Source organism: Pseudorasbora parva, chromosome 16 (assembly GCF_024679245.1).
Source record: "Pseudorasbora parva isolate DD20220531a chromosome 16, ASM2467924v1, whole genome shotgun sequence".
NCBI lineage: Eukaryota > Metazoa > Chordata > Actinopteri > Cypriniformes > Gobionidae > Pseudorasbora > Pseudorasbora parva.
In genome coordinates, this window is record NC_090187.1 from 30,393,643 (window position 1) to 30,406,476 (window position 12,834).

The window sequence follows — 12,834 nt, forward strand, 5'->3', positions numbered from 1 at the left end:
TGCACAAAAAAACTTTTGTCATTATTTACCTCATGTTGTTCCAAAAACTTTTGACTTTACTTTATGTGAAATACAAATGGAATATGCGCTTGTCACACTTCTCCATGCAGTTACAATTCAGTTGCAAGAAAAAGTATGTGAACCGCTTGGAAAATCTGTGAACAAGAGAGATCATACAAAATGCATGTTATTTTTAATTTAGTACTGTCCTGAATAAGATATTTTACAAACAAAAGATGTTTACATATAATCCACAAGACTATAAAAAAAAATAGCCGAATGTATTTAAATGACCCTGTTCAAATGGTTATGAACGTTTGATTCTTAAAGGGGTGATGAATTGAGAAATCAACTTTTCCTTAAGCTTTTGATATATAAAAGGTCATGGTATTATAAGAATATCTTGTAAGTTTCAGAGCTGAAAACGTCCTTGTTAGTCAAAGAAAAGCTTTTATAGACACCAGGCCCAGAAAACGATCGTGTTCGCATCTTGATGTCATCGACTGATGAAACTCCGCCTCTACTGAATAATAAACAGGGGCCTATTGCACAAAACTAGGATAAGGGATTAAGCCGGGATATCTTGGGGATCTTGTCATTTTTATGCAAATTTTAGTACACAGCTGTCATGTAAACATACCCTGAAGGCAAACTCATACCAAGAACGATAACGATAATGAAAGATAACTGTATATTAGTGGATAAATTGAGCCAGGATCACCCAAATATCCCGGCTTAATCCCTTATCCTAGTATTGTGCAATAGGCCCCAGGTGTAATTCAGTAGCCCCGCCCATGCTAGCCGGAAGCAATAAACATGCCGAAGAAAATAGCTTGTTGTGTAAGAACACAGTCGATGCATGAGCTTCCTTCGGATCCTAATATTAGGCACTTTATTTTTAATTTAGCTCACATGGAGAAGACATTTGATTATAAAACACATAATAATAATAATAGATTTTATTTATAATGCACTTTTCATTCCGAAGAATCTCAAAGTGCAACAAAGGGAAAAATTGCAAAAAGATGAATAACAAGTAAAAATATAAAAGAATACAAACAATCAACAAACACATAACAGTTAAAAGCTTTTCTGAACAGAAAACAATCCTATTTCTTTTATATGGGATCCGACAGGAGGAATGGTGCAACACACTTATTTCAGTATAACTTTTTTATGCAGCATGTAATAGTATTGCATTGTTATAGATCGTTTTAATTATGTGTACATGCAGAACATACCTTTAGCACGCTGGACTCAGACATGTATGGGCCAGGCCAGGGCTCGCAAAGCCCAACGTCCCGGAGCTGTGTGTCTTCCAGACGGGCTACCAAAAGGAAGCCCGTCGGCAGGCCGATTAATCTCATAATATTAATTTCTTGTTCTGCTGTGTTTTCTCTTGTGCGCGCGCAGTTCGCACTTATATCAACCGATCGTGTGGGCTATGTGTAATACAAAAATAACATTTTTGTATTACACATTTTTACGATTAGGCCTATTTGTTTTTAATGCCCCCCTCGGGTTAGATTAAACCATGTATACAAAATAAAGAAAACACCTGGTTAGTTTATTTATTTAACAAAATTATTTGTCAAAAGGCCAAACTTTAATGAATTAGCAAATATAAGTTTCATGCGAATGTACAAAATGGCATTAAAAAACTCAAATCATAGGCTACATTGATTCATGCATATTCAAATTTGTTGACTTGTTTTGTTTTTGATTACAGCAGTCATTTTCCTGGGTCTTAAAAAAATCTTTGTGCCTATAATTATTGTGTAATCTTTAGTTTAGACTTCAGTCATAAAACATGAATAGAACCGTTTTATTTATTTTTTAAAAAGGTTCTTTGCTATCCAAGGGTTCTTCATAGAACCATTTTTTATAAAAGGTTTTAATGGCCAATTATGGGTTCTATATAGAACCTCAAGGAACCCTTTTTTAAGAGTGTAGGCCTGCTGGAGAGGGTTCAAATATGCAAAAGATGCTGGAAAACGGAAGAATTTGCAGGACCTGGAGGATTTTTCTGAAGAACATTGGGCAGTTTAACTGCTCAGGATAAACAAGGGACTCATGAACAACCATTACAAAAAAACAAAAACAAAAACAAACAGATGTGTGGATCATCCATGGAATGACACACAGTGCCACGTGTCAGTGTTAAGAATCAATGGTTCATAAACTTTTGAACTGGTCATTTTAATAAATTCATATATTCATATATATATATATATATATATATATATGGTATATATATATGGTCTTGTGAACTATATATTTTTTTAAAACATTTATGTAAAATGTCTTATTCAGGACAGCACTGGCTTTGATTGATCGATCTTACAAACCCAGTTCATTGAGAAGATTTCAAGCAAGTTGTTTGTCTCATTAATAGAAAACAAAACATAAACAATTGATTTGTGCATTTGCATAATGGCTGGGGATTCAAAGTTAGACCATGAAACCATAAACCCTTGATTTGTCCATATTTCGGATAGTTGGCAAAGGCTTTCTTTGCACATAATAATAATAAGAATTTTAGCTGCATAGCAGAATGGCCCAGTGTTGGCACAAATAAAACCACTCCAGCCCCCCTAAAAATGTGGGATTGAATTATGTAAGACAGATGTGGCAACCAGTCCCTTTCATTCTCATTACATCTGTAGAGAATATTCTCCAAATGATGCTTGATGATATCTGAGAACATGATCGAGATTCTGAAATATAGCCTAGCCCAATAGTGTTAATCCTAAACTCTTCTTTGTTTTGCAATTGTAATTTATATGCGCCCTGGAAACAGGTGCCACAAATGAAATAATAGGCTAATTTAAAAATATATGAAGTTAAGTAATAATAGATCTGATTAGATTAAAAAAAGTCCATAACTTTGTGAGCACCGGAGCGTTTGCTCTCCTCGCGCTTTACGCATCAGATCGCGTGCAGAGATCATGTGCATCACAGGCTCACCCGCAGCTTCTAGAAAGAGGAGGAGGTTAAACCCCAAAACTACAGTATTTTAGACTTATGATGTAACGGGGGAGTTTTGGACGGCCCTCAGTCTCCACCAATGAAAATATGGGCAAGGTTCAACACCCATTTGGGGGTTCTGTATAAATTCAGTCTATGAATCAATCTATGCACATATTTACCTATTTACCTCATTCCCAGCCACTGGAGCGTGATTTTTTATAAAAAGCTGCTCAATAAGGTATTTATGTTACATTTTAAGTTATGTAGGCCTGTGTTGATTTTAAACTAGGCTACCATAGGCCTATTCTGGTGTTTTAAATATTTATTTCTACTGCTTTTTTGCATAATTATTTTAAACAATAGAAAGGAAATTTCCATATCACTTTTTTGCTATTTTTGATTTTTTGTCACACCAAGGGTGAATAGACGATAGGCTATTACAATTCTGCAGTCATATATTAATCAGATTATTTAGAATAGTATTTTGTCATATTAGCTATAATTGCTTGCCATTTTTCAGCCGGCCTAGCCTAATTTTACTTTTTTTTCTTCTTTTTTTTAGCAAACACAAAGCGTTTTTAATATATTTGTAAGGTGTAAACCTATAACTAATAAAGTGATTGCAGTACTAATATTTAACTATTAATTATTATTTAATTTAAATATAGGCTACAGTCCGATAATGATTTTATATTGTTGCTATGGTTACTGCCTCAGGCGAGTTCTCTGGTGATTTACCGAGCTTTACTGAAACACTCGAAACTTAAAATGTAATCTTATGTAGGCCTAAGTACACTGCAAAAAAAAAAAAAAAAGAACAAATAATAATAATAATTTCTTATTTAGTAGGCTATTTTTGTTTTGTTCCTTGTCTAAAATGTCTTAAATCAAAATGCATTTACTAGACAGGAAGGTTAAAAATAAATAAATAAATAAATAAATAAATAAATAAATAAAATGAAATAAAATAAAATTATTTTTGACGTCAGTCCGAAACCCATATCGCATAAACGTATAAGTATTCGATAACATATGTTAGCCTACTCTTTCAATGTCCTATTGTTTCCCTTCCTTAGGCATCATCTTTATAGAACAAGAACATGTCTTTTGTGGTGAAAATGAACGAAGCACAGAACGATGGCTTCCACAGTACGAACGGGAAGTTAGTGAACGGGAACGGTGTGCATCATGTGAGCGTGCGGACTCATGTGAGTGTTAACCCAGCCAAACTGAAGAGCAACCGGTCGAGATGGAACGTCAGACCCTCAGAGATGTCCAAGAAAACACTCAACCCCATCCGAGCCATAGTGGACGGGATGAAACTCTCTCCCAACCCCGAGAAACCCATGATTGCTTTATCTATTGGTAAGTTATGAGTCAACTACAGTGACACAATTGAAACTTAGTTTTGTCAATATTTAGTTATTTATATTTTGTCAACTGGATGAAGTTATTGAGACAGGAATAACTGTATCATCGCTGGAAAGTGTCATTACTTTGCTATATTATGTAGCCTATTACTTTATAATGCTTTTGGATTTCTTGCCTCTAAAATGTTTTCAACCGGATTTTCCTCCAGGTGACCCTACTGTGTTTGGGAACTTGCCAACAGATGACACTGTTTTGCAGGCAGTGAAGGAGGCCATTGACTCTAACAAATTCAATGGCTATGCTCCCTCAGTTGGTAAGATTTTTGTAAGAGTTAATTGTTGTATTTGGTATACATACAACAATACAATATTTCCATCAGGCTTTCATTCTGATAAAAAGTGTATTATGCTATGCGCATAATCTCATCTTTTTGACATCTACAGGTTACCAAAAGAGCAGAGACGCCGTTGCAAACTTCTACAGCTGTCCAGAAGCACCGCTGGAAGGCAAAGTGCGTCACATCCATCATGATTATTTTGTAATTTAGATGTTTATCAGTACATTTTATTAGCTACAGGATGTTTATATAGTTTTCATATAATGCTTTTGTAAATAGTAGAAGAGTAAATATTCATGATTTGTAAATAAATCTGCAGGATGTGATCTTAGCCAGTGGCTGTAGCCAGGCTATAGAGTTGGCCATCAGCGTGCTGTGTAACCCAGGGGACAATATCTTAGTTCCACGACCTGGATTCTCTCTCTATAAGACACTGGCAGTGTCTATGGGCATCCAAGTAAAGCACTACAATCTGCTGGTAAGTAAACTACAAGTCCATCTTCAGGTGAACTTGTTCAGGTGAACTTGTGAACTTGTTGAAGTAAATCACAAGTCCATCTTCAGGTTAAGAAGAAACAAATAGTAAAATATAAGTAGAGACTGTTTTAGAAGGACCTTTGTGTCATCGCACCATTAGGGAAAAAAATGCAATTTCAGCTCACTGCAAAAATCCTAAATCAATATGCAGTAAAAGGACAAGATATTATTATTTTTATTTATTTATTGAAGAAAAAAAATTAAGTGAGTTTTAACTTGCCAATAGGGTATGAAAAATAATCTTTATTCAAATGGAAACAAGATTATTTTTCTAATTGGCTCTTAATTTTGCTTGTTTTAAGCAAAAACTCCTCCAGAAAACAAGACATAATATCTTATGCAATTTTACTTATTTAGTGCATCTTTGATTTAATCATTTTTAGATATTTGGACAGGAAAAAAGAAAAAATTCCATGTAAGAAAAGCATTTTTTTTTACAGTGAGTGTACAAACATATGAGATGAGAGGGCGTGAGATGGGCCATTAAATACTATTGGTCGGTTTATGGAGTGGACGGGAGGAAAATGCTGTGTCATTCCTATATGGTGCACATCTGGGACTGATGATTGAAAACAACATATACGTCACCCACACGCACATGCAAATAACTCAGAACATTCTAGCTCAATAATACCACTGTTGTTCTGTAGGCTTTAATGTATACACTATAGATTAATGATTAGGTTTACTTGAAAGTTAATTATAGATCATAACAATTCAGGTAGAAATAATTTTATTTTTGCATATTAAGCAATAGGGATATGTTTTTATTGAATTGAATATAGTTTTAATATTCTTTAGTGCTTATATAATATAATTATATATAACCCCTTTGATCGAATTCTGTCTATACAATACCTCTTGTCAATAGTGATGACTGTATCATGCCTAAGATGAGTTTCTTTCTAACGTCAGTTGATCTTTTGATCCTTTAGCCGGAGAAGTCCTGGGAGGTTGATCTTCAGCACTTGGAGAGCCTGATTGATGACAAAACAGCCTGTCTGATCGTCAACAACCCATCCAATCCGTGTGGCTCAGTGTTCTCCAAAGAACATCAGCATAAGATACTTTCCGGTGAATGCACTGATTTACTCAATCAAATAATATTTGAAGAATGCGCATCTCAAAAGGAACGATTCCAGCATATTAATTGTCTAATATTCTTTTTGGCCTAGTGGCGTCAAGATACTGCATCCCTATCCTTGCTGATGAGATCTATGGAGACATGGTGAGCCCACAATGAATATGAAAACACATCCATGATGATGCATTTCTTAAAGCGCTTTATTTTCTTAGCTCTTTAAAGCGTCCTTGATGAGGTACTCAAAGGTCAGGTAGACCTCAGATCTTCTCACAGTGGACTTTTATGGAGATCACACTCTAAGCTCACATATAACTCCTGTCTGGCTTACTTGCAAGACACTTTTCAACCATAACATTTTAGTACACTCCATTAAAGCATTATTGGCATTACTGTGAAAACCCCTTTTGGAACCGTTTTACTGTACTGCAACTATAGTTAACATCCTCTTGTTAGGTAGCGTGCATTTTCCTGGCTCAGCTTCGTCCAGCAGTGGAGACCACATCAGCATTGATGGGATTAGAGTTGTGTGTGGTGAATGGAAGCCTGACAGCATTTCGGGCTTTAGGTCATGAAGGACAGTGAAGGTAGAGCTGGGGGCAACAGGTTCACAATTCGCAGTTGTGGCCAAGAGAGAATTTTTGTAATGTGGAGATTGGTGCCTTTTCAGCTTAGTATTAGAATGGTCACCTCAATGACTATGCATTTTTCAACGCATGTGTTTGTGGTTAGAACATGCGTGAAGATGATGTATTAGGGGTGGTGTAGGTAGTCAGAGGAAGGGGAATGTGCTTTTGAGCTCCATCTGGCATAGTATATTGGGGTATAGCACCCCATGTGGCCTCACTGTCTGGACCCTGTAAAAAACAACGGCAACAAAACATACTTATTCGTTTGAGCTCATGAAATAGGGCCAACACCGCAAATTACAGTATCTTAGCCAATGAGAGATGGGGCGGATCCATCTCCCAGACAAAAAGCCATACTCATAATTAGAGCCAGGTGGACGACTGCAAAACAGCTATAAGGAACGCTTTCTCTCTCTCTCTCTCTCTCTCTCTCTCTCTCTCTCTCTCTCTCTCTCTCTCTCTCTCTCTCTCTCTCTCTCTCTCTCTCTCTCTCTCCCTCTCCCTCTCCCTCTCTCTCTCTGTCTCTCTCTCTCCCTCTCTCCCTCTCTCTCTCTCTCCCTCTCTCTCTCTCATGCCTTGTAACTTTCTCAAACCCCTTCCTAAACTTCCATGTTCTGCATGGTAACAGCATGCATAAAATTCTAGAAATCAACTAACATTATATATATATATAGTGTATATAGTGTATATAGTGTATATAGTGTATATATATATATATATATATATATATATATATATATATATATACATATATATATATATATATATATATATATATATGTTTACGTGTTCAAAAGTTTGGTGTCAGCAAGATATTTTTTTAAAGAAATGTATGCATTTGAAACTGATCATTGGTGACAATAACAACATTTACATTATTACAAATACATAAAAAATTCTGACTGACAACAAAGTTTTGATTATATAAGAGCAAATTATATAATTTATTTTATATTATATAATATTTTATTATATTAATTTAAAGAACAATATTGCTATTTACAATGTTGTAGTTGGCTGACACATATCTGTCACTCTGCAGGTTTTCTCTGGCTGTGATTTTCGGTCTCTGGCACCTCTCAGCAGTGACGTGCCCATCCTATCCTGTGGAGGTCTGGCCAAGCGCTGGTTGGTACCTGGCTGGAGAATGGGCTGGATCCTCATCCATGATCGTAACAACATATTTGGAACTGGAGTAAGTATTAGCCTCTAACCTGTAACAGATAATGAAATACACCCTCAAAATACCAATAATGCTTATATTCACTCTAGATTCGAGAGGGTCTTGTGAAACTAAGTCAACGCATTTTAGGACCCTGTACTGTTGTTCAGGGAGCATTAGAGAGCATTTTGAATGACACGCCACCAGAGTTCTACCAAAGCACAATCAGTTTCCTCAAGGTAAGAGGAGTAGAGCTTCAGAGAGAAAAGTTAGATTCGGCATATGACTCTGACAGTAACACTTTTTTATGATTTTCTTCAGTCAAACTCTGAGATATGTTTCTCAGAGTTGTCAACTATTCCCGGGCTGAATCCAGTGATGCCATCAGGAGCCATGTACATTATGGTGAGTGTAATTTCCTGCATGATACAACTTAAACTTAAACTAAAGGGATTGACCAAAAGTTAAAATTCATAATTTACTCAATTTAATTGTTTCCCTGCTTCAAAATAACCACACACACACACATTATTAGAGTTAGGTGCTATAGAAGAATAGCTAGCCTTCCATTGAAGCTGCTATTTTCCATTGGACCATTTGACTTTGACTGACATTGGTCATCAGCCAATCAAATTTTGATGTGTAGTCATAGAACGGCCCAGAGGCCCAGCAATGTGTCAGCGCACTACCCTCCGCTGATGTCATCAGCCGTTTGAACTTTTCGCGGGTTGTGAGCATTCTATGTGAAATGGACTATTGCCGTTGCGGATGACGGGCTGCGTGCGAATAATTGATCCTGATGTCAAGCCGCTAATGTTAGCTAACAAGCTGTGTTTATTTTGATGTTCTTGATGGTCCATGTTTTTGTTTGTTTAAGAGCATTTGTGCCAGTGAGCTGATTTTGATTCATTTCACCATTTGCCTAAACGGTGACACGTGAGTGCAGTGGTATCATCAATAAATAGTCAAATTGCCTTTTTGTCTCGCGTATACTTTTTGCTTGGCAGCTTCCCAACGAACACTTTGAAAGCGAGGTTTGTAACAGTGTTGCGTACAGTTTATTATTGTATTTGTAGAGTGTGAGAGTGTGTGTGTGTTTGTGTGTGTGTGTTGGGGGGGGGGGGGGGGTTGCCATACCAGTTTAAAACATCCATACCATTTTAAAACAACAATTACGATATTATCGCAGACAATATATATCACACCCCCCTATAGTAGTGAGAGATCATTTGTTCTGTATTTTGCACATCCGAGTGATCGAAATAGATGCATCGGTTGTTTTGGATGCAGGCATATCTGATTGCAAGAAAATAGCCTGGGTCTAAATGATCTGAGAAATCCAGCAGTTCCAATCAAAAATGAAATGAAATCCATGTAATCATTCACAATAAGATCAATAACAAGCATTTAGAAGATTCAGTTGGGTGAATGTTTATTTGATGCCGACTGTAAACTTTGTGCCCGAATCACGTCAATTAGTTGAACTTGTTGACCAGGTCAGTTTGATTCATGAACAGATCATTCAGACTGGTTTTGTTGACTGGATTGACAGATTCAATGAAAAGATCAGATAAAAATAACGATTAAAGGAAGTGTATGTAAGATTGTGGCCAAAACTGGTACTGCAATCACTATCCCCCTTCCCCGACTCGGGGTTGCCAGATTGGCCGGAACAGCAGGAACGTTTGTAGCTGCAGCCGTGGAGTAGACTAGAGCAGATCTGGCAACCCGGATGCAGAAACACTACTGACTTCGTGATTGATCGATAGGTGGAGGGTGGAGCTTCAGGCCAAAACCCAACATGTCAACATCAACATCAGTTGAGTTGTTGTAACAACAACTTTTAAATGACAATATCCTGGCCGGACTACTGTTGTCAGTGGTATAAGTATTTGAAAGTAACATGATTTCTTAAGGTCTAGTAACAATAACATATTAGGACCATTTTATGATTAATTGAAATACATTTCTTACATACAGTTCCTTGAAGGAATCATATGTAAGAAATGTGTTTTAATTATTTATGGCCCTGATATGTCACTAGACATTAAAAAAATCATGGTCATTTTAAATGCATTCCTGCAGCCTGGCAACCTCGAGTCAGGTCATTTAAAAGTGATTGCCGTACCAGTTTTGGTCACAATCTTACATACTTTAATTTTTTGCAATTTGTTTTAGTACTTCAGTGGTGCGGTAAGGTAAATTATTGTAAATAATAGGTCATAAATAATAGGTAATAAAATATAAGGTAAATTATGTAAGAATTTTCATTTTTGGGTTAACTATCCCTTTAAGTGGCCTTATAGCCACTTAATCATACTTGGCACATTTGCTCATCAGGACGACCATATTAAGAAGTGAGCATGTTTGCAAAGAGTGCAAAGTAGCAAGTTAGCAAAAGGTTAAATGTGTTTTATGCTGGCTCATTCTCAGGTGGGGATCGAGATGGAACATTTCCCAGAATTCCAGAATGACGTGGAGTTCACTGAACGGCTGGTCACTGAGCAGTCTGTATTCTGTTTGCCCGCTACGGTGAATCTCCCGATCTTACCTTATTCTGATACAGTACATTTTCCATTTATTGTCTGGCCGAAGCTTGATTTCACCTTTTTTGTATTTAAATTCTGACACCCATGTTGTTTCTCTCTGCAGGCTTTTGAATATCCAGACTTCTTCCGAATTGTAGTAACAGTCCCAGAGGAGATGATGATCGAGGCATGCATTCGGATTAGAGAATTCTGCTCACGCCACTACCGGCCCCGGAGCCAAGACAGCCATGAGCTAGACCAGTGAAAGAAAGAGACAGAGAACAAAAGGTCAGAAGAAGATAAGAAAGGTCAAAAGACTAAATAATAAAGTGGTGTCCAAAGGTTGAAAATGAATTAAATTGTTAAAAGAGAGGACACAGTTATGTGCATTACATGTGACAATTGAATATTTTTCTTTTGAGGAAACCCAAATATCTATGCAAGCAACATATTTATATATATATATTTTTATATGTGCTAGTATTACTTAGGGGTAGGTGGTTAGGGAGTTACTGTATGAATTTATTTCCATCATTATAAAATATTGTAGTCTCTTTTGTAACAGACTGTTTTGTGGTTTGGGAAGCCTTGTGACCAAACTATAAAGTAATTTCATGTGTAACCAGCATGATGTGAAGTATTTATCCTTTATGTGATGTTTTAGGAATAGAACATTTTGTAGTTCATATGTTTAATTTGCATGCTCAACCACTCAAAGAGAGTCAAAATGACATATGGCACACATATGACATCTAATGTTCTTTAGATTTTTGTTTTCAATTGTTACACCTCAACAGTTATGTAAATAAAATTGTATCTTTTAAGTTCTTTAAGGAGCAACATTTTTAATGTGTTATTGATGCAAAACGTGTGGCTGTTACTATTACCCCACCATAAGGCACTGTTTTTTTTATTATTTCAGTGTAGTATTACACAACTGATTTTGTTTTTCATATTTCAAACATTGTACAAAAGATATGCCAAGAAATTATAAGAGGAAAACTAACAGACTCAACACCCCTATCTGAGATGAAGAGAGCAGAAACTGATGTAAAGGGTGGAAATTCCATCAGAGCTGTGGCAATTCTGGCAAAGAAAAAATATTGACAGGTCAGCCATACGTAGATATATAAGAAAGAAGGCGGGAAAGGAAATGAAAACCTTAGGGTACAGATGAACAGAGGGTCAACAAAGAGGGTCTTCACAGAGCAGGTATAGAAGGAGCCTGCAGACCACATCAAGAAACTGGCTGACCGGTGGCCTCACCCCGCGAAAATGCTGTGAACCGGCATTTGAATAGGCATTCAACAACAAAATTCCTGTCCCCAACTCGAATGAGAAGGGTTTAGCAGGTAGGTTGATGACATTCCTGAGTATGAGAGTTGCGGATCAGATATCACATATGTGTTGGTTGGTGACTTTCTTATAGTTAATTTTAAAACCAAATGAAGGACCTATCATTACATTAGCATGGGTTAGAAACTTGACGACAAAGCGAGTGCAAGAATCCAGGGGAGGACTGTCAATGAGAAACACACTTCTGCATTAAAATGAAAATGATGTGGCTTCTTTCCCACAAAGCGATGTGCTTAAGAAGCGATTAAACTGAAAGGCCTGGGGAAACTGCAAGAAGGGAGCAACACTTCATTTTTTCCCATTGCAACATTTAACCGGATTTTTAATGGTTGTTTTTTATGTTGTTTGACTTAAAAGTTATGTTAAATTACATTTAAATTAAATTTAAGAAACGTGTGATTCTGTATGTTCAGGTTTAAACTTGAAAAACGTCTACTCCCACGTCTCAACTTATCTCCGAGGCAAGCCAAATTTCCACGGCCCTTTGTTGATGCATTCTTATCAATTAATTTGACAGGAGACATCTGAAATAAAGTTTTCATTTGACTATTGTCTCATTTGTCCATGCATAGAGGGCAACACAAGTAAAGAAATATATAGGCTCAGCTTCACAGCTCACCACTACACTGGTGTGAGGAGGTGGATTTATGAAAAGGTTGCAAAGGGACTTTTTAACCACTTTTGACACAACATGTGAAAATCGCTGCATGGTTAACAAAGCTTTTAAGGTTTCTCAGACCAATCAAAAACTAACAGGGCTGATTTAGGCAGATTTAAAATACTTTTGTATGTCAGTGTGCTGCCCTCGAGTGTTTGATGTATGAATTGCAGAATACAAAGCAAAGCTCTTTAAAAAAAAATCC

General features: G+C 36.6%; 1 protein-coding gene across 1 annotated transcript; it reads left to right on the top strand.

Moving 5' to 3' along the window:
- The first annotated feature begins 3,111 nt into the window (after nt 1–3,111).
- Nucleotides 3,112–11,443, top strand: tat (tyrosine aminotransferase). Its single transcript, XM_067420233.1, has 12 exons — nt 3,112–3,208; nt 4,047–4,335; nt 4,550–4,654; nt 4,785–4,852; nt 4,998–5,156; nt 6,151–6,289; nt 6,391–6,443; nt 7,968–8,120; nt 8,198–8,326; nt 8,409–8,492; nt 10,521–10,619; nt 10,740–11,443. Exons 2-12 carry the CDS (start codon nt 4,071–4,073, stop codon nt 10,878–10,880), a joined length of 1,395 nt encoding a protein of 464 aa, XP_067276334.1. The 5' UTR covers nt 3,112–3,208; nt 4,047–4,070; the 3' UTR covers nt 10,881–11,443.
- Nucleotides 11,444–12,834: the final 1,391 nt, after the last annotated feature.

Coding starts and splice junctions, on each gene's coding strand:
- tat (XM_067420233.1), top strand. CDS start 4,071: ATGTCTTTTGTGGTGAAAATGAACGAAGCACAGAACGATGGCTTCCAC. Junction 8,121..8,197: donor ACAACATATTTGGAACTGGA/GTAAGTATTAGC, acceptor TATTCACTCTAG/ATTCGAGAGGGTCTTGTGAA. Junction 8,493..10,520: donor CAGGAGCCATGTACATTATG/GTGAGTGTAATT, acceptor GCTCATTCTCAG/GTGGGGATCGAGATGGAACA.